Below are 22806 nucleotides of genomic sequence, written 5' to 3' on the forward strand. Positions count from 1 at the left end.
AATATTATGCGTAATGGCATCCATCACCAGGGCAAATAGGAAAGGGCTGAACGCAGACCCTTGGTGCAACCCCGTAACAACCGGAAAATGCTCGGAGTCGCCTCCTACTGTCCTAACCCGGGTCTTAGCTCCATCATACATGTCTTTAATCACCCTAATGTAGGCACCCGGGACCCCTTTAACCTCTAAGCATCTCCATAAGACCTCCCTAGGAACCCTGTTGTACGCTTTCTCTAGATCGATAAACACCATGTGGAGATCCTTAACTGGTTGTCTGAAATAGACACCGTCCTTCGCACTCTCATTTCTACCACTCTTTCCCAGACTTTCATGGTATGATTCAGTAGTTTGATACCCCTATAGTTGTTACAGCTCTGGATATCGCCTTTGTTCTTATATAACGGAACCATTGTACTCCACCTCCACTCTTCAGGCATCCTATTAGTCTTGAATATAACATTAAACAACCCAGTAAGCAATTCCAAGCCTGCTTTGCCCACACACCTCCAAAGTTCAACTGAAGTTTCGTCTGGCCCGGTAGCTCTGCCCCTCCTCATCTTACGCGTTGCCTCCATGACCTCATCGACCTCAATGTCTATACAATCACTTATCTCACGTGGGCTGTCAGCATTTCGCAAATCACCTAGTACAATATCCAGATCCCCTTCTCCATTCAGAAGTTTATGAAAGTAGGTCTGCCATCTCCTCTTAATCTGTTCATCCCCCATCAAAACTTTGCGGTCATCATCTTTTATGCACCTCACTTGGTCCAGATCCCGAGCCGTCCTCTCTCTCACCTTAGCGAGTCGGAATAGCTTCTTCTCCCCGCCTTTGTTCCCTAGCTCCTCATACAGACGAGCAAACGCTGCCGTCTTAGCCTCCGTAACTGCCATCTTCGCCTCCCTCCTAGCAACCTTATATCTCTCACTGTTTCGCTCTCTTCTCCTCCTCGCCAGTGCTCCCTAATAACCGCAGGTAAGCCGCCTTCTTCGCTTCCACTTTACCTTGGACAACTGCATTCCACCACCAGTCTCATTCGTGGCCACCGGTGCGTCCCGAAGATATCCCTAACACCTCTCTCGCCGCCTTCCTTATACAGTCTGCCGTCGTCGACCACATAGTGTTTACATCCCCACTACTTCTCCAAGCTCCCATTGCCGATAACCTTCCTACCAACTCCTGAGCTTTATCCTCAATCAAGGCGCCCCACCTAATCCTCGGGCAGCCTCGTAATGACCTCTTCTTCCTCCTTGTCATAATACCAATGTCCATCACCAAAAGCCTATGTTGCGTCGCAAGGGTCTCACCTGGGATAACTTGGCAAGCCTCGCACAACCTTCTGTCGCATCTCCTGAGAAGAAGATAGTCAATCTAAGTCTTCGCCACCGAACTTTGGTAAGTAACCAAATGCTCCTCCCGCTTAGGAAAACTAGAGTTCGCAATCACTAGATCGAATGCCTTGGCAAAGTCCAACAGCGAAGTGCCCCCTCCGTTCCGCTCCCCGAAACCAAAGCCGCCATGTACCTCAGTATAACCACCTGCAGACGACCAATAATGACCATTAAAATCTCCTCCTATAAATAACCTCTCGGAAAGCGGAATACTCCGAACGATGTCATCCAACACCTCCCAAAAGCGCCTTTTAATCTCCTCATCCAAGCCTACTTGCAGCGCGTATGCGCTAACAACATTTAAAGTACACTCACCCACCACCAATTTAATGGTCATTAGTCTATCATTCACCCGCCTGACCTCAACCACCGACTCTCTAAGGTGGCTATCTACTAGAATACCCACTCCGTTCTTACCCCTCAGGACTCCAGGGTACCACAGCTTATACCCATCCATATTTTTCGCCCTCGATCCGACCCACCTAGTTTCCTGGACACACGCTATATTAATATTCCTCTTCTGAAGGATCTTCGCCAACTCTATGGACTTACTCGTTAGCGAACCTATGTTCCATGACCCGATTCTCAACCTATAGGCTCCCTTGCCCCCTCTACCTCCCCTGCCTCCCGTCCCACACCCTGACCCCGGCCCCACACGAGGACATGCCCTTAATCTATCATCCCAGAATGCAGCCACTACACCTACGGCCAATTTAAAGAAGAATCGCTAGTGCACAACGGACAACGAATCAAACTAGAAGGAAACAAGTGACTACAAGTACACAAGTAGAATGACTGAACTATTGTGAACTAAAGTAACATCAAATTAGCTAACACCAAGAGGGAAACCGTAGAACGGGAGGTACCAACTCCCGAGAACCAAACCTGTGTTGACTTGCTGTACTCGATGTAGTTGTACGCTCACGCACCGCTTCCCACCGCCCTTTGATACCGCTCTTCCCGGTTGCTCTCCTTTGCTAGTGTTTGTGCGCCCAACTTGCCTTCAACAAGTTCGAGAATTTCCCTGAAAACACAGAAAATACCACGACCCAAAAACCAAAAGGGCTGTCACCGCTACCACTGGTGTAGCCCTGACAGTAGTAGGGGAAATGTAGGGAAAAAGCAGAGGACTACACAAAATTCACCAAGTAAAATGAAGAAAAAGATAAAGTAAAAAGCTTTTAGAGAAGCAAAATAAACAAATTACCAAGATCAAATTAGATCTACAGCTGAAACAGAGAAATTCAAAATATTGAGCGAACGGGAGAACAAAGAGAATAAATTGTAATTGTTCGAGCGAAACAGACCAAAAAAGGGGAGACCGATCCAAGAATCTATCACACTACTACACAAAAAACTATAAATTGAGCAACAAATTAGCATAAATACACCGATTAAAAAGGTAAACAATTAATTTATAGGCTATCTATACAGAACTCTCAGCAACTACAAAGTTCATATTAGAAGAGGGAAAGACCAAACTGGGCATTCCAAAAAACAAAAAACAAAAAACAAACCTTCTTTGCTCCACTGTACAACCAAATCAAAATTCATCAACAAAAATTACAAAATTTCACATGCACATATACAGAAATTGCAAAACAAAAGTACCTTTTTGAGAACTATTATAAAATCCTACGAATGTGAAGACGAAATTGAACCTGTCGCAGTGAAATTTGACGGCCGAATAGAACCTGTCGCTGTGAAATTTGAAGACGGATATGGTTTGTATGTCACCACGGCACCGCAACCGGGCCAGAAACCTGACTGTGGTTGTTCCCACTCGCCGACGACTGATTCGTGTCTCGCCGGAGTGAGAGGGGGAGAAGACAGTACGGGAGAGGAGGAAAGGAGGGGTGAGAGAGATGTGCAGAGAGAGAGAGAGGAGGGGTGTTGGATGATGGGGAGGAGAGAGGGGCGAGGGGACTTACCTGGGCGGAGGGTGGTCGCCGGCGACTGATGTAGTCGCTGTTCGAAATTTCCAATATTACTATTGGCAGCGAGCGTTTGGAGAGAGAGCGCGTATTGATAAAATTTAAGCTAACCACGTCAGACGTGAGCGTATTTTTTTTTTAAGGTGATGAAACACAAAAAATTATATATACAAGATTCCAAAAATCTAAGCAAAAATGACTTTTTTGAATGGGTATGGTTGAGATTCATTGAAAACATATACCGTCAGACCTCTTTATAACATTTCCCTATCTAACAACACTTCACTATAAAAGCCAAGCTTTTCCTGAACCAATTTTCATGTTATGTTATAATATGTTCTATATAACAGCAGTTCGCTACACATCCAAAAATATTCGGAACAAAAGAAGATGTTATAGAGAGGTTTGACTGTAGATGAGTCAATATACAAAATGAGAAAGATTGGAGGTGATTTGGACTGATTTAGAACCAAAATTCGTAGTTAAAATCGATTTCAAAAAATTCTTCTGTGACACATGTATCAAACATGTATCACACATGTACATCTCACACACAGGTATACATGTGATACACGTTTCATACAAATATGATACATGTTTGATACTGTCACGACCCGGATTTCCCACCATCAGAGTCGTGATGGCGCCTACTCGTGGTAGCTAGGCAAGCCAACTTAATTACCCTTCCATCACTAGCAATTATCTTTAACAGTTTATAACATCAATATAGAACATAAGGTCTAATAAGAACAATAGCGGAAGTCTGTCTTAAAATGATGAATTTAAAACGCGGAATAGTCAAAAACAACCTCTACCCAAGATTTGGTATCACATTACTCACGAACCACTAAGAATAAACTAAATACAAAGGTCTGAAAGAAATATAACAGCTGTCTGTCTCGAAACAAGGAGGCAACAGTCTAAAAGAAAACAATGAGAAGAGACGCCGGGCCTGCGGACGCCTGCAAGGCTACCTCAGTCTCGTGAATATGAATCGCCTGCTTCCGAACTACTGCTGCTGCTGTTCCTCAAAACCTGGACCTGTGCAAAAATGCACAGAAGTGTAGCATCAGCACAACCGACCCCATGTGCTGGTAAGTGTCTAGCCTAACCCCGGCGAAGTAGTGACGAGGCTAGACTGGACACCACATAAACCTGTGCAGTTATAAATATACCACGGAAATCGAATACAAAGCAATTAACAACATGGGAGGGGAGACATGCTAAGGGGAGATACAATATTAACAACAATCCAGAGTAACCACTAAAAACAGCTTAGGTTCACAATGAATAAAGAATCGATACTCAAATACAAACACATAGCCTCAATAACTGTTGCGGCGTGCAACCCGCTCCATAATTACTATTGTTGCGGCGTGCAACCCGCTCCACAAATACCAGTGTTGCGGCGCGCAACCCGATCCTCACCTTTTACTGTTGCGGCGTGCAACCCGATCCTCAATATCATTGTACAGTCCGACTCCCCAAACAATAGTCACAATCAAGCGGCACAAAATAAGCAAATATTTGACAACCATCCCGGCAAGGGAAAGAATCCAACAAGCTCAACCAAACGTCCCGACAAGGGAATAATCAACAACGCTTTTTTTTTTTTTTTTACTTTCCTTATCTTATAATTCACTTTACTATTTTGAGCCAACGCTCCAAAGAATCAAGTCATTTCGTATACTTTCAATATTCGTATCACAATTCGAGCCAATGCTCCCAGGAATCAAATGATCCTATTACCGTTCACATGTTATTCACAACATATATAAATCCTCCAATAAACACGGAGTTCACAACCAAATCATGATAATCACATTATAAGACTCACGGTCATGCTAGACACCAATGTATAGATACTTGTCACCATGCCTATACATCGTACTCGATCACATAGCAATTAGCAACAAGACTCGACTCCTATTCCCTCAAGCTAGGGTTAAACCAAACACTTACCTCAAAGCCTTGAAATCCACTTAATCCTCAACTATCGCTTTACCTCGTGATTCCACCTCCAATACAGTGATATCTAGGCATAATTAATTCAACAATATCAATAAAGACTCAATGGCAATTTCTCATAGCCTAGATATAAATTTTCTAGCATTATTCCAAAAATACCAAAATTAGACACCGGGCCCACATGGTCCAAACTCGAGGCTCGAACCAAAACCCGATCACCCATAACCCCACGAGTGCAAATATATAATTTGTTTTAAGATTCGACCCCAAATTGAGGTTGAATCACCCAAAATTCTCAAAAACCTAACTCTACCCAAAACCCTTAATTTCTACTTTGATTTCATGATTTAGGGCTAGGAATTTAGTAAGTAGATGAAGAAATAATGAGGGAAAGATGTTAAGATTACTTACCCAAAGAGTTATGGAGGAAGAAGAGCTTGAATTTCGTCTATGGAGGGTTTAAGAGGAGAGCCCGTGTGAAAAGAATGAAGAAATCCCGTCACTGGTTCTGTTTTGAGCTTTTAAATTAACTGGACGAAATTGCCCTATGCGATCGCGGGAAAGGGAATGCGATCGCATAGGGTAAAGTGAGCTGGTCACTGCGATCGCGGGATGATGGGTGCGATCGCATAGAGGGTCAAAGTGGGGCTGGGCCTTTTGTGAATTGCGATCGCAGAAGGGGGGTGTGCGATCGCATAGAATGGGTTTGCAGAGGTATGCGATCGCATAGAACAAAACTGGGCGACTCCAAAATAACTCTACGCGATCGCAGACACACCTATGCGATCGCATAGAAGAAAATGACTGGGCACTGACTGCAGAGATTCTGCAACACTTCCTAGGCCAAAAACACCCCGAACCACCTCCGAATCACTCCCGAGCCCTCGGGGCTCCTAACCAAACACACACACTAACTCAATAACATCCTACGAACTTAACCGAGCGATCAAATCGCCAAAATAACGTCAAAATCATTGAATCAAGCCCCAAACTCATCATTTCTATTTCAAACTTCATAAACTTCCAACTTTAGATAATTAGGTCCGAAACACGTCAAACGACGTCCGATTTCGACCAAACTTCACAGAAAGCGCTTAAACAATATATAAGACTTGTGCCGGGCGTCGGAACCAAATTACGAGCCCGATACCACAGTCTTTTGATAAATTTTCATTTCCATTTTCCTTAATAATTTCAGAAAAACAATTTCACAGAAAAATTCATTTCTCGGGCTCTAGACCTCGGAATTCGACTCCGGGCACATGCCCGAGTCCCATATTTTTCTACGGACCTTCCGGGACCGTCCAATCTCGAGTCCGGGTCCGTTTACCAAAAATGTTGACCGAAGTCAACCTTAAACATATTAATATCAAAATTCTTCAAATTTTTCACAGAATTCACATATTTCAACATAAAAGCTTTCCGGCTACGCGCCCGGAATGCGCACGAAAATCGAGGCAAGTAAAAATGAGGTTTTCAAGGCCTCGGAAGCACAGAATGAATGAGGAAACAGGTGATGACCCTTTGGGTCGTCACAGATACACAAGTTATACACATTGTGATACACATATAAATTTTTTCATGTTCATCTTCTACTTCGAATTTTTAATTCAAACCACCTCAAAACTCCACTAAATCATCCCAAAACTGAGATTCAAGCTCCTTAAAGATGTACCCAATCTATTCTAATAACACCCACTCAAAGGAAAGCAAAAATTTGACCTGTTTTTGGATACAAATAGCTAATTGGCTAATATTTTAGGAATTGACCAATTTTTGTAATAAGATACTTATAAATGGACATAGCTGGTATTTTTCTTTTAAAAAATAGGTACAGGTTAAATGGGGACGACCAAAAAAGATGCCCCATGCAATTTTTACCTTTAAATTAGACAATTATATTAATGCAGTTTACGAACTTGTTGTACAAATAACTTGTAGAAGTGCTTTTGTATAAATTATTTTAAAGTAACTAGATAAAAATATGTCTAGTAATTGTCGCATTTCCAAATGGGGCCTAAGTAGCACTTCCATTTCGTTATCAGAAAATAACAAGTTAACACAATTAACAACAATATAAGTGTGAAAGAAGACGAAGATTAATCTATTATTATTACAAAATCAAAGACATGAGCAGATCCACAACAAATGGCTTACGTTGACAAGTCTTTAATGTTGACGTGGTAAATATAACAGCATATTCCTAGGTACGTAGAATTGTTAAACATTGACCCATTCACAAATTAAATAGACCATAAAAGTATAGCAAGATTCGGTTCCTTTAATGAAGCAAAGACGTGTGGTGCAATTTGCAAACATTGATCTACGACTATTATAATAAGACTTTAAGTTTGGAACATCAATAGTGTACAGATTTTTGTACTATGAATTAATCTGATCTACAATAACTACAATCACTTTACATATTAAGTCTGATATGACAACATAAAATATAGAATAAATTGTTATAGTATGTTAACTTAAACTATAACAATAATAATATACACATGTAATCTCACAAGTGGGTCTGGAAAGCGTGAGGTATAGGCTGACATTACACTTACTTTGTGAGAAGTAGAGAGAGGTATTTAGTAGACCATCAGCTCAAAAAAAAAATATTTTCAAAATCGATTTAAACAAAAAAGAATACGAGTAAAAGTTATGGTGAAAATATTATAGATAGGAACGAAAAGATACTGCCAACAAAAGTAGTAAAAATACCCAAATAAAAAAATAAATTCGAAGAGTAGAACAATAATAGGGCAATGATAATGGAACTGACAAGCAGAAGATGGAGCAAATAAAGTGTTCGAAACTATAACCAAGTTCTCTCACAGAAGAATGGAGCAAACAATGACACTGCTAATATTGATCAATTACCTATTAACTTTTTACCTATTTTTTTAATTTTTTTATCTAGGGTCATATTATTTTCGAAGAACTGAAGAAGTATGTTAACTTACTCTGATGTTATAAAAGTATTTATACAATAAAATATGAATGTGTATAACTTAAATCTTTGCCATGTGGAAGATTATGATGTATCAACTAACCTTGGTTTTATTCAAATTTGGAACTTTACTTGGTCTATATTTATCAACCTGCTTTTTTTTTTTATTTAATGAAAAAAGCATACTTCAACTTGTTTTGAATTTTCAACGACTGATGGTCACCTTTACTTAAGAAATGGTGAAAAGAATATCAAAAAGGGTTGTGTTGGACTATGGTAAGTACTATTTCATTCTTAACCAGAGGTTTAGAGTTTGAGTCTTAGGTATAAAGTCGTCTTTGTTACGGAATGTTTTATCCCTAATATGAGATTTTCAAAGCGAACTTAGATTTAGTCGAGCCCAATATGAATATCCGACACTGGACAAGAAACAAAAAAAATGAAAAGAGTAGATGTGCCAAGATAAAGGAAGGTGAGACGTTGAGTCGTTATAAAGCCAGGTCAGATGCATGGAAAAACTGAAAAAAAAGAAAAGAAAAGAGAAAGTGGCGGAATATATCTCGAATTAGAAGTTACTTTAACGCTACTTCTGCCATCCCATACTCATATATTCCATGTTCTCCTTTATTTGCGCATCACAAAATATACATTATTTCTAAAGTAGTTTACATTTCATAATTTAAATTTCCAGATCATTGCTGAGTCAATTGGTCTTTTTCCACATATATTAACTATGCAAAAATAATAAAATATAATTATGAAGTAGTTGTTTGAAAATGAAGTCATATGTTTCGTGTTTCCGAGCAAAGGCGGACCTATGTTTGTAGAAGATGAGTCACCAGACCCCGTTAATTTCGGCAAAAGAAATTAAATATATAATGTATATATGCCAAAAAACAGTCATATATTTTACATGGAACCCTCGAAATCAAAATCTGCTAGGGGCACCAGTTGAGCGGTCGCTCATGTTTCCCATCACCTTTATGTTCTTTATATTCTGGGTCTGCTTCTGTTTCTGAGCATCGAAATATTTGACCAGTAGGCCAAACTCAAGATAATTTTTGTTATTAAAAAAAAAAAAAAAGTACGATCATCTACTTAGAAACGGATCTAGGATTTCTAGTACATGGGTGCACTACTAAAAAAAATTGAGGAAAGATGTATTAAGTGGGAATTGATTCCTATTTCTCTTGGTAAATAGTTCAACCTTCAACCAAGTGAACCATTCAACTTTCTTGGAGCATAAGTGCCAACAGTCAATATTATACCAATTTTAGAAAATATGTACATAAAATATCTAATTTTGCGGAAAGACCATGAATTCACGTGCCCCATAATATCCGTATAAATCCGCCCCTGCATCTACTCATTTTTTTAGTAATCCTCCGTAGGCCAAGCATTGGATATTAATTGAACAACATGCCAAACACAAGATGTTTTTGTTAAAGAAAATAAGTTGTTTCCACGTCGAAAATAGGACCAAATGTCTATATCTTCACTTACCGTTTATTGTATTAACATTTTAATTCCAGATGATCACGATTCAGGACTGTAGTTATACAACTTACTATTATCAATTACTAGTGGTAATGAGCTATTTGTAATGGAAAACAATGATAATTATTTATTAGAAACTGTTGAAACTGAAACTCAAAAAAGACCCGTGAGAAATTGTTAATAGAATTTTAAAAAATGATTTATCCCAAGTGAAAATTACAATTTACGTAACAAATAAGTTTGAATTCTCTATTTTGCTTTCGTATAAGCAAAAAAGTAAGTCTTGATCTCACGTTAAAGTTTGCGGTATTTTTGTTTCATAGCATATTTCTCTCATCCTAATTTGAGTAAAACTCTTTTTCTAATTTAAATTATTGGCATCATTCACATGTAATGTTAATTTTCATGAGTTTGTTGTTTTACATTGTAAATTTTATTAAATTATTTAAATTTTGTTACTTTGATGTGATTTTTTCAAGTTTATTTTTTAAATTTTTTTATTACTAAATTAATGTCATAAAATTTGTACAAAACCAAACATGTCATATAAAAGAATGAGATGAAGTATTTTTCTTCTTCGGACCAAAATAAGAAGTGTATTTTTCTTCTCACGCACCGAATGGAGGTTGCGAATATTCCCTCCACCGCACAAACTTAATCCCTTTAACGGCAACTTCCCACCCTCCGTTTCCCATCAAACCCAGCCAATCGACCGTTAGGAACTCCGTCATTTTCACCGTCTAAGGATCCCACCACTCCCACATCTAAACAATCAGAAACATCCACGTGTCCCGGATATTTCTAATATTCGCTTCCACCATAGAATCTTCATTTTCTCTTTGTTTTTGTTTGAGCTGCTTAAATGGCAAAGTAGTGTTAAACAGCAGAGCGGGAAGAGGGAGAACGCGTTTTACATTACAGGTTCATCAAACAGAACTCTCTCCTTTACTCAACTGCTATCTCTTTCTCTTTCTCTCTCTAGGGTTTATTCTCTTTCTCTCTCTCTTTTTTGATTTCTATAAATACTCGTTCGTCTTTGCCGTTGTTCATACGCTTTCATTTTCTAGATCTGAGCTCTGTGTGTGTGTTTCCACTTTCTACCGACGCTCTTACTCCTTTCGTGCTTCAGGTACGAATCGTTTTCTTCCAAAGCATTTTACGTACTTTTTGTTGTCATATTTTTTTTTATTTCACTTTAATTTTGTTATTCGAACAATGCGCTAAATGTTAATCTCTCTTTGGTAAATGTGTTTGATGATCTTCATTTCCTTGTTTTAGGCTTTCCTTTCCTTTTCTTTTTCTTTTTTTGTCGTTTTGTAACAATGCTTTTACGGATCGTTTTCTCTACGACTTCTTTTTTTTTTTTACTGATATATTTAGTAAATGCTTTAAGGACTTAATTTTGCTCATTTATTTCCATTTTTTGAAGTTTTTTTGTGCTTAAAAACGATTTTGTTTCTTCAGGTACGGATCGCTTTCTTCATGAAATTTAACTCTGTTTTTATTCTTCAGTAAATGTGTTTAAGCACCTTCGTTTCTCCGTTTTGGGCATTGATTTCTTTTCTGAAGCTTTTTGTCGTTTCTTCCATATGTATATTTCATGTATTTGTCATTTTTCTGGAGTTCATTTCGTGTAGTATTAAAGGTTTTCTGCTTTCGGTTTCATTCTGCTTTGAGTTCTTCACGTATTTCATGAATTCGTGAATGGAAATGTCGTGAGTCATATTCCGCGTGTACATTTGACTCTAGTTGAGCGGAATTATTGGTGATGGTTCTAGTAGGTTCCTGTACTTCTGTTATCCTTGTTACATTAAGTTTTAACAGTTCTGTAATTCGAGCCATCATAATTGCATATCTAGAGCTAAATGAGATAGATCTGGCATTGCTGGTTGTACGTATAGATCAGCATTGCAAATTATAACCTCAATATCAAATGTTATATCGTATGTATAATTTATCTGTTAATAAGGTCTTTTGATTTCTCCAAAGGTGGACAATGCTTCTTGATGTTAAAGAATTATAATCTGTGACTGATAGCCTTCTAAAATTTTGTTTAATTTGATTCTGAGTCTGGGCACTGGATCTATAGATATACATATATTTCTTCCCTGTTGTTTTTGTTGGAGAATTTCATTCAATTGCTCTGCTTGAAAAGTTAAGCATTTGCTATACCTATAGAGATTCTTATGTGCTACTAATACCTTGATGTCCAGCTAGCAACGATGGTTCCACCTATCGAAACTCCAGTCAAGGCTTCAGTATCCCACAAGTCCTCCATTCCACCTCTTAATGAAAGAATACTTTCCTCCATGACACGGAGATCAGTTGCAGCTCATCCTTGGCATGATCTCGAGATAGGTACTTTACACATTCTGTAAAGGCAACAGCCTTCCCCACAATTGTGCAAAGAAATTGTTCGTGGACTATTCATGAGCTAAATTTTTTTGTTTTGTTGCAGGACCTGGTGCCCCACAGATTTTCAATGTGGTAAGGTTTCTTTGTATTGCTTCAAAATTTTAGAACTGATATTTAATATTTTTGCACCTTGAAATCAGTTTATATGATGCAATTTCTGCTTCGCATATAAGCTGAATAATAACTGGCTCGGTCCGCATGTTAACTCTTTTTATTATTTACCTAGGTGATGTCAAGTCCAAAACAGATTGTAAATCTTTGAGCTTTTTATGAGCAAGCAAGTATGATTAGTTTTCAAGTCGGATGCCTAAATTTCGTATTAGATAACATTAGCTGACAAAATCTGAATCAAACAAAATGTTTCCAAGAAGTCTTCATTTGCCGTTGCTTTGACTTTATGCTATCCTATTAAGTGGTGCTTTACTTCTCTAATTGTAATATCTAAAGACTCCAGATTCTTCTGCCTAAGGTGGACTTTTCTCCTAAGAAATATCTTTTGTACGTGAATCTATCATTTGGTTGGTGTAGGTGGTTGAGATCAGTAAGGGGAGCAAGGTGAAGTATGAACTTGATAAAAAAACTGGACTGATCAAGGTATGAGTGGTATCCTTTCCAGACGAGTAAAATTATGGAAGTTTTAGCTGAGTTACCTGAAACATTCCGTCATTCCAGGTTGATCGTGTTCTTTATTCATCAGTTGTATACCCCCATAACTATGGGTTCATCCCTCGTACCCTTTGTGAAGACAGTGACCCTCTGGATGTCTTAGTCATCATGCAGGTGAGCTGATTCTCCTTTCCATTGTCCTGATAAATAACACATCTTGGATATTAGGTGATTGTTGAACTGCTGTTAAGGATCTAAGAAATTACCTTATAACTTACATGTCTTATGCGTAAGCAAGAGAGGGACGAGATATAGTCCCTCTAACTACTTAAAAACAGTGCTGGAGACAGACAAAAATGCTGATCTAGTCCTGGAATTAGGTCTCATTATAGGCATCTGTAATCTCAGTATTTGTTCTAAATAAAAGAAGAACTTATGAGTCGTCATATACTAATTCAAAATCAATTCAATCTCTCTCCTCAGTGCTGAATTATGTGGATAATCCGTTAGATTGTTACCCTGTATAACCTATTGACCTCCGTATTATATGTTGTAGATCTATATTTAATGAAGCTGTTGATCTTTCTTAAGAAGCCAAGCCTTCAATAGTTTGTCAGTGCCGTGCACAGGCCTGAAGAAAGTGGACAAGTTAACCATTTGTGGGCTGTGGCCTTCGCGCAATGCACATATTTAGCAAATCAAAGAAATAATCAATATTGTGGTTTTTGGATCTATGAACTGTGTGCTATACATTTTATGAGGATGCCCATCATTAGCCAATTTCTTCTCTTGATGCTTACCATGCTAATTTGCAGGAGCCTGTTCTTCCTGGTTGCTTTCTCAGGGCTAAAGCAATTGGTCTTATGCCCATGATTGATCAGGTATATATCTATGAGACTATAAAAAAGTAAAATTTTTGTCCCAATCTTTCCGTGTATTAACACAAGTCAAAATGCAGGGAGAAAAAGATGACAAGATAATTGCTGTATGTGCCGATGATCCTGAATATAAGGAATACACTGATATCAAGGAGCTGCCACCCCATCGCTTAGCTGAGATCCGTCGCTTCTTTGAGGATTGTATCCTTTTCCAAAATAACAATACTTAAGAGCAGCATGTATTTTCATGTCAGAAGTTTATGAATTTTTTATGATGTCTGTTCACTGTTCGTGTCTGCAACATGAATAAGAATTTTAGCATATGGTCCTTGACGAATGTATCAGATAAGAAAAATGAGAACAAGGAAGTTGCTGTCAATGACTTTCTTCCAGCCACCAAGGCGTTCGAAGCAGTCCAGCATTCCCAGTAAGTTACCTACAGCTCTTTCAAGCATTACCAGAAGTTCAATTTTTCTCCCTTCTGCAGTATGTAAAACTGAACAAACAATATGGTTGGTGATAAACATATAGCGCAGTTGCGCAAGAGCTGGAGTAGCTATACATTAGAAAATTAGATATGAAGTTATATTGCCATTTTTCTTGCTTCCACCAGCTGCTTACTTATAGTATTCTTTCTTCGCAGGGATCTGTATGCAGACTACATCGTCGAGAGCCTGAGAAGATGATAGTCTTTTCATCTTCCCAGTCATGAATGGTGGTTGATTCACATTTCTCATACTAATATACAATATAGTAGTACTGCTCTGGTATTGTCTACTTGTACTGCAAAAAGCACAGTTATACCATTGTTGCATGTGCATACAACTTACTATATACAATATGCTTGTATTATCTACTACCTGGAGAAATTAGCTCCATACAGTACCTGATGATGACGAAAAGGAAACTTCAAGTTTCCCCTGTCAAATTTTGTAAGATTTGATTATGAAATGGATTATGCGCAGTTAAGTGTGTATTCATTCTGTTCTGTTCCCTAAGCTTTAATGGCTTCAGAATTGGACCAATTGCTATCTACATGAACTGCACGTGCTTGTTACAGGGAGGTCGGTTTGTATTGTTTTACTTGATTCAATTAAAGTTTCAGATTTGATAAGTTTATTAATAGCAATTAGTGTCTGGTACCGTAAGAAAAAGAAACTCGATTTTTAGAGTTATTACTGAAAAATAATATGCAATATTTTAATCATTTATGTTACCATCACATTTTTGTTAAATCAAAAACAACTTTTATCGTCCAAAGCAAATTATCAATTCTGCGTTACTCATACAAAGGTTGTTCTAAATAAACTGAGAGAAATAGCAAGGAAGAAAGAGAATTTCCAGTGATGCGATTGTGATTTTTTACCTAAAATTGATATGGTATTGTAGGATACACTAGCTAACGACTTACTTGATGCCAATGTGCGTATATTGAAAATAAGATGTAATTCTCATAATACGCTAAGCACACTGAAGTAGGTAAAATGAGTTACGCAAATGAAGTTAGTTCTGTTAGAAATGCCAAAAACTAGCACCTATGAGAATGTAGAGCACCACCAACAACAACAACAACAACGACGACCCAGTAAAGTCCTACTCCGTGGGATCTGGGGAGGGTAGTGTGTACGCAGACCTTACCCCTACCCCGATAGGGCAGAGAGGTTGTTTCCGATGGACTCTCAGCTCAGGAAGATAAAAATAAAACAAGGAAAGAAAAGACAATTCATCAGTATTGCCAACATAACCATAGAAATAATGACAGCATCCTAAAAACCATAAATTAGATGACATGCAATAATAAAAACCCGCAACTAAGATTCAGAGCTATGGGAAACAGTAAGGTTAGTGTGAACTCTACATCAACCACAAGCCGTCTAGGACCAACCTACTCAAACTCGTTTCACCCCCGGAATGGAGAAGGAGAAGCTCGGCTACCACTCTATCCTACAACCCTAATGCTCGACCTCCAGACCTTCCTATCAAGGGCCATGTCCTCGGAAATCTGCAATCGTACCATGTCCTGCCTGATCACCTCTCCCCAATACTTCTTAGGAACCTCTACCTCTTCTCGTACCCACTAAAGCCAACAGCTCACACCTCCTCACCGGAGCATCCAGTCTTCGCCTCCGCACATGCCCGAACTATCTAAGCCTCGCTTCCCGCATCTTGTCATCCACAGAGGCCACCCCCACTTTCTCCCGAATATCTTCATTCCTAATCTTATCTATCCTAGTGTGCCCGCACATCCACCTCAACATCCTCATCTCAGCTACCTTCATCTTCTGGATATGAGAGTTCTTAACTGGCCAACACTCTGCCCCATACAACATGGCCGGTCTAACCACCGCTCTATAAAACTTACCTTTGAGTATTGGTGGCACTTTCTTGTCACATAAGACTCCAGATGCTAGCCTCCATTTTGTCCACCCCATCCAATGCGGTGAGTGACGTCCTCGTCGATCTCCCCATCCCCTTGAATAACCGACCCAAGGTACTTGAAACTACCTCTCTTGGGGATGACCTTTGATCCAAGCCTCACATCCATGCCTACTTCCCTCGACTCGGCGCTGAACTTGCACTCCAGGTACTCCGTCTTAGTCCTGCTCAATCTGAAACCATTAGACTCGAGAGCCTGTCTCCAAACCTCCAACCTCTCGTTAACACCGTCCCACGTCTCATCAATCAGGACAATGTCATCAGTGAATAACATACACCATGGCACTTCCCCTTGAATATGGTGTGTTAGTACATCCATTACTAAGGCAAATAAGAACGGGCTAAGCGCAGATCCTTGGTGTAACCCCATAACAACCGGGAAATGCTCCGAGTCGCCTCCCACAGTCCTTACCCTAGTCTTAGCTCTATCATATATGTCCTTGATCGCTCTAACATAAGCTACCGACACACCTTTTACCTCCGGACATCTCCATAGCACCTCCCTAGGGACCTTGTCATACGCTTTCTCCAAGTCAATAAACACCATGTGCAGATCTTTCTTTCGATCCCTGTACTGTTCCACCAACCTCCTAATAAGGTGGATAGCTTCCGTGGTCGAGTGACCCTGCATGAACCCGAACTGGTTGTCAGATATAGACACTATCTTCCTCACCCTCGCCTCCACCACCCTCTCCCAAACTTTCATGGTATGACTTAGTAACTTGATACCCCTATAGATGTTATAACACTGAATATCACCTTTGTTCTTGTACAACGGAACCACTGTACTCCACCTCCACTCATCCGGCATCCTCTTCGTCTTGAAAATAACATTAAACACCCAGTCAGCCATTCCAAGCCTGCTCTACCCACACACTTCCAGAAACTCAAACCCGGAAATTTCATCTGGCCCGGTCGCTCTGCCCCGCCCCGACTCGTCTTACACATAGCCCTCACGACCTCCTCCAACTTAATACGCCTACAATACCCAAAGTCTCGGAGACTCTCCGAATGTCCCAGATCCCCCAGTACTAAATCTCGATCCCCTTCCTCATTTAGAAGATCCTAAAAGTACATCTGCCATCTCTGCTTAATCTGGACTCCCCCATCAAGACTCTACCGATCAAGACTCTACCGTCCTCGTCTTTGATGCACCTCACTTGATCCAGATCCTGAGCCTTCCTCTCCCTCGCTTTAGCCAGCCGAAAGAACTTCTTATCCCCGCCTTTTTCCCCCAATTCCTCGTACAGTCGGGCAAACGCTGTATTTCTTAGCCTCCGTGACCGCCAGCTTAACCTCATTCTTTGCTACCTTGTACCTCTCTCTATTCGCTCTCATCTCCTCCTCGCATGTGCTCCCTACCAACTTCATATACGCTTCCTTTTTCGCCTCCACTTTGCCTTGGACTATGTCATTTCCATACCAGTCACCTGGTGCCTGCCAGAGTGACCCTTCGATACCCAACACTTCTCTCGCCGCCTCCCTAACACAGTTCGCCGTCGTAGCCCACATAGCGCCGGCGTCCTCGCTACTCCTCCAAGCTCCCATAGCTGATAACCTCCCCTCCAACTCCTGGGCTTTATCCTTAGTCAAGGCTCCCCGCCTAATCCTCAGTTGACCACGAGCATACTCTTCTTCCTCCTTATCGTAATACCGATGTCCATTACAAGAGCTTATGCTGGGTCGCGAGGGTTTCACCTGGATAACCTTGCAGTCCTTGCACAACCCTCTATCATACCTTCTGAGGAGGAGTAATCAATCTGAGTTTTCACCACCGAACTTCCAAAAGTTACAAGATGCCCTCCCTCTTCGGAAATGTCACGCCCCAAACCGAGGGACATGACCGGCGGCCGACCGGGTAGCCCCAGTCAAGCGACCTGGTGGCCTTTCCTATCCCACGTGTTACCCCGTACTTTCATTGCTCAAATCAAGGAATTAGCCATTTATAATTAAAACACCTTTTTACAAAACATACATAACATACATGGTTACTTAATGAGGTTTACAACTTACATCGCCCAACATACAAAATACATAATTACATAAGTTCGTAACCCACATTTACTGTCTACGGAGCCTCTAAGGATACAAAGGATAATACAATACTTGCCGGTAACAAGGCCCGGCTATACCTTACACAAATATTAAAACATGACTCCGAAATAAAAAGCGGTATGAGCCACGCAGGGCCCCGAGAGGAAGGGGCTCACCAATTCAGCTGATGGGAAGTAAAGGGGAGCTACGGTCGGTGGACTGGAGTACCTGCTACAGATCCACCTACAATCATAACACGAATGTAGCGCCCCGGCAAAAGGGACGTCAGTACATTTGAATTGTACTGGTATGTATGAACAAACTTTGCCCTAAGCAAACTCAAACCATACACGAGTAACAAGTAGCAATGGAATCAACAATTAAATACACATGAAAGGAAACAATCAAGCCAAACAAGTTTACAATCTCTCCATTTCCCCTTCAACATTTTCACGTCAATGATTTCACAACTTTCTCATATTTCATTTCAATAGTGATTTCGATCACTTTTCACCCTTATTACCTGCCCACCCTTATTACCTCGGCCACCCTTATCACCACAACCCACACCTTATTACTTCGTGTTGCGGCGCACAACCGATCCACCGAACAATCACAATTCACAAACAACACAACAACAACAACAATTCACAAAGAACAACAACAACAATTCTCAAGAACTACAACAACAAATTCTCAAGGAATTACAACAACAATTCACAAAGAATTTCCAAACCATCAATACCATTTCCATCATACTCAATAACTCATATGCATTTTATGTTCACAACGATAATTGCCCACGACAGCCATATATGTAATTACCACAGTTGTTCTAATTGCATCATTTTACGATTTCCTTCCATCTTTTGTTTCTCAGCTCTTACCACATAACACTTTCACAATCACACATTTGTTTATTTGCCAATTACTTACACCCATTATATCGGGAGACTTAACCACAAACACTCAAATCATACCAATCACAAGAATTTCACACATAATCCACGTAGATATCACATACCAAATATTCGTACACCAAACAAGGTGATTTTACAAAGGTCAAAGTTAGCCATACATACCTGGAGCCGAATTCCCTTTTTAACTCCTATTTTCAATTCACCAAGTAGTCTAGCAACGTCAATCTAGTGCACAAGTTAACACATATGACTTAGAATTGAAGTTCACAATTGCTACTCAAACTTATTTAGGTTATCAACCCCTCTTGTACACTCCTTTACTCCTACCCAATTCCTCTTACTAGATTTTAGGTTTTAAAAGGCATGCATGTATGTTTTCAATCATTATTTTCAAGAATCAATGCATGAGACTCCCCCCCTTAGTTTAAACCTAAAAATCAATGAAAAAGGGTTAGGGATTTTACCTGCAAGAATGGGGATGAAGATAATCACTTTGAAATTTCCCGGCCCGGATAGTTTTTGAAGAATCAAATTTGATGAAGATGACTTTCTCTCTCAAGAACCCTCTCTTCCTCTCTCTTATTTTGTTCAGAAAAACTCGTTAAAATGAGGGGTTGGGGTGTTTTATTAAAAAGGGATCGGGTTTAAAATTTTAGAAAAATAGGTACCCGAGTCAGATATGCGGTCGCACTTTACGACCGCAGAGATGAAATGCGGTCCGCAGAATGGACCGCAAAAAGTGCTCCAAAAATTCAATCCTCCTGTTTGGGTCTGCGGCGGAAATGCGGTCCGCATACCCAATTTGCGGTCGCATAATGCACCGCATTTTTGACCTCAAATTTGACTGACACATTGACTCACTTTGCGATAGAAATGCGGTCCGCATATCAGTTATGTGGTCGCATAATGGACCGCATTTTGACCTTAATTTTTACCAAAACACTGACTCATTATGCGGCAAAAATGCGGTCCGCATACTTGATTTGCGACCGCATTCTGGACCGCAAAATAGCACTCTTCTGGAAAAACTTGGTCCTTTGATTTTTTAAATACTTAGATCAGTTACAATGGGTCCGAACCGCGGCGAGTCTGAAGAGTTTTACACATTCCCAACACATATTCAGAACCTGACCCAACGAGCTACTAGGTTTTGAGCACAAATTTCTACGGGGCCTTACAGGAAAACTCGAGTTCGCAATCACCAGCTCGAAAGCCTTAGCAAATCCAACAGCGAAGAACCTCCTCTGTTCCTATCCCAAAGCCGAAACCACCATGCACCTCGTCATAGTCACCAGCAACCGACCTAATGTGGCCATTGAAATCCCCTCCTATAAATAACTTCTCAGCGGTGGAATACTACGCACAATCTCGTCCAAAACTCTCCCAGAAACGCCTTTTTAACCTCCTCATCCAAGCCCGCTTGCGCGCGTAAGCGCTAACGACATTGAGGGTGCACTCACCAATCACCAACTAAATAAACATTAGTCTGTCATGCACCCGCCTAACCTCAACCACCGACTCTCTAAGATCCCTATCCACCAAGATACCCACTCCATTCTTACCCCTCACGACTCCAGAGTACCACAGCTTAAACCCGTCACATTCCTCGCCTTCGACCCTACCCACCTAGTCTCCTGGACACAAGCTATATTTACTTTTCTCTTCTGGAGAATCTTCGCCAGCTCAATAGACTTACCCGTCAGCGTGCATATATTCCATGACCCAATCCTCAACCTACAAGCTCCCTTTCTCCCCTTACCCTCCTCGCCTCCCGTCCTATCCTCTGGCCCCTCCCCACCCCTCGAACCCCCTGAGGACATGACCTTACTCTACCATCCCAAACCACAGCCACGATGGACTACGGACAAGCACTAGCACAGAATAGGATCCAACTAGAAGGTAACAAGTACAACTACAAGTGCACTAATACTATGCTTAAAGTAATGCTAACTAGATTGGCAGAATTTAACTATCACAAAAGAGATAAACAGGAAAGCGGGAGGTACCAACTTCCGATGGAAAGTACCTGAAGATATGACTTGATGCACGCCCGAGGTCACGGAATCCGCCGTGCGTCCTTCCAAATCTTACCAACCTTGCACCTACCAACCGGAATGCTCTGCTTGCTTGCCCGTGCGCCTCGCGCTCGTCGTCGACCGACGCAGCTAGTTCCCTTTCGTAGTGAAATTCGAGCACAAAGTGGAGTTGAATTCAGTTTTAGGGCTTTTTCCACGAAGCCTGGGTTTTGAGATAAATGTTGAATGTAGACAATCTTTGCAAAATAATCAGTCAAAATCATCTGGCATTACATCTTTTGCCAACGAAAATGGTTCCTGTGTCGGAGGGGGCGATAAGGGGTTTTCTGGCCGTGATTGTAAGAGGCCGTTTGTAGAGCACCAGAATTACAAAATTCATCTCACTGTACATTCCCTGAAATTCAAGTTCTTAATGTTTTGACACTATGTTTGTAATTTACATTTTGTACATTATGAAAGTAGCTTGATAGATGTCATAGAACTGTGTTCGAGAGCACAATGTAAAGGGCGGGCTTTCTAAAAGTTAATGTCTACACTTGGTGCTTGTCTTTTTTGGCTATTTTAATGAAGCTTTTGGCTTACTCATATTATTTGAGAAGAACTCCTAGTTCTTAACTTTCTCTTTCATTCTAGAATGTATATTTATTTTTAATAATTATATTATTTTAAAAAAAAAATTAATAATATAATTATTATTTAACTGGTCGCTAATCTGGAACGCAGTTATAAATTTTTAATAATTATATTATTATTTAAAAAAATTATATAAAATATAAATTAATATAATTCAAAGTTAGCGACCAAAGTTGGTCGCTTACTAAAGGGGAAGCAGATAGAGACCAACTTTGGTCGCTAATCTGGGACCCAGTTCTAACGTTTAACAATTATATTATTAATTTAAATATTTGTATAAAATATAAATAAATCTTATTTAAATTTAGCGACCAAGATTGGTCGCTAATTTTAATTTTCTGGATATTTAGCGATCAACTTTGGTCTCTTTTCAGGTCAACATTGGTCAAAATTAAAAATCACTTTTGTATTTACTATCAAAATAATATAAATGTAATCCGTTAACACTTTTGTAATACAAGGGATGAATACACTGAAATATACTCTAACATGCTATATATGTAGTTAAAGTAGTACAACGAAGCGTGTTATATATATATATATATATATATATATATATATATATATATATATATATATTGAATCATCGACTTATAACCTAGTGATGAATGAATGTAATTCATTAACTCTGTTACAATACAATAATGAATATAGTATCATGTACTATAACATGCTATATATGTAGTTAAAGTAGCACGAAATGTGTGTGTTATATATATACACACACCAACATATACTATAACAAGTTATATATACGTTATAGTATTACAGTGAAGTGTATGTGTGTGTGTATTCTCTCTCTCTCTCTCTCTCTCTCTCTATATATATATATATATATATATATATATATATAATATATATATATTATATAAGCGCTCGGAACAACAAGGCCGGGTTCTTTTAGGTATTGATACAGTAAATTGATTCATCGACTTATAACCTACTTAGATGCATGTATATATATATATTAAAAACAAAACGTCTTCGACTTATATCAATTAATATGTTATAATTGATTCATCGACTTATAACCTAGTGATGGATGAATGTAATCCATTAACTCTGTTACAATACAAATAATGAATACAGTATCATGTACTATAACATG

At 39.6% G+C, this 22806-nt stretch overlaps 2 protein-coding genes and 1 pseudogene across 3 annotated transcripts; 1 reads left to right on the plus strand and 2 right to left on the minus strand.

Annotated features, from left to right (window-relative positions):
• LOC109229985 (craniofacial development protein 2-like) lies at positions 1372-10471 on the minus strand. Its single transcript, XM_019395529.1, has 4 exons — positions 10357-10471; positions 3323-3359; positions 2321-2415; positions 1372-2093 (listed from the first exon to the last, which is right to left on the minus strand). Exons 1-4 carry the CDS (start codon positions 10469-10471, stop codon positions 1372-1374), a joined length of 969 nt encoding a protein of 322 aa, XP_019251074.1.
• On the plus strand, positions 10552-14622 carry LOC109228971 (soluble inorganic pyrophosphatase 4). Of its 2 annotated transcripts, XM_019394251.1 has the most exons (10): positions 10552-10661; positions 10808-10869; positions 11954-12098; positions 12199-12227; positions 12684-12749; positions 12828-12935; positions 13577-13642; positions 13720-13840; positions 13985-14066; positions 14283-14622. In XM_019394251.1, exons 3-10 carry the CDS (start codon positions 11963-11965, stop codon positions 14323-14325), a joined length of 651 nt encoding a protein of 216 aa, XP_019249796.1. In that variant the 5' UTR covers positions 10552-10661; positions 10808-10869; positions 11954-11962; the 3' UTR covers positions 14326-14622. The 2 variants fall into 2 exon arrangements, with proteins under 2 accessions (XP_019249796.1, XP_019249797.1); XM_019394252.1 differs by lacking the exon at positions 10808-10869 and having other exon boundaries at positions 10566-10661.
• LOC109229987 lies at positions 15168-16184 on the minus strand (annotated as a pseudogene).

This window comes from Nicotiana attenuata, chromosome 7 (assembly GCF_001879085.1).
Source record: "Nicotiana attenuata strain UT chromosome 7, NIATTr2, whole genome shotgun sequence".
Lineage (NCBI taxonomy): Eukaryota > Viridiplantae > Streptophyta > Magnoliopsida > Solanales > Solanaceae > Nicotiana > Nicotiana attenuata.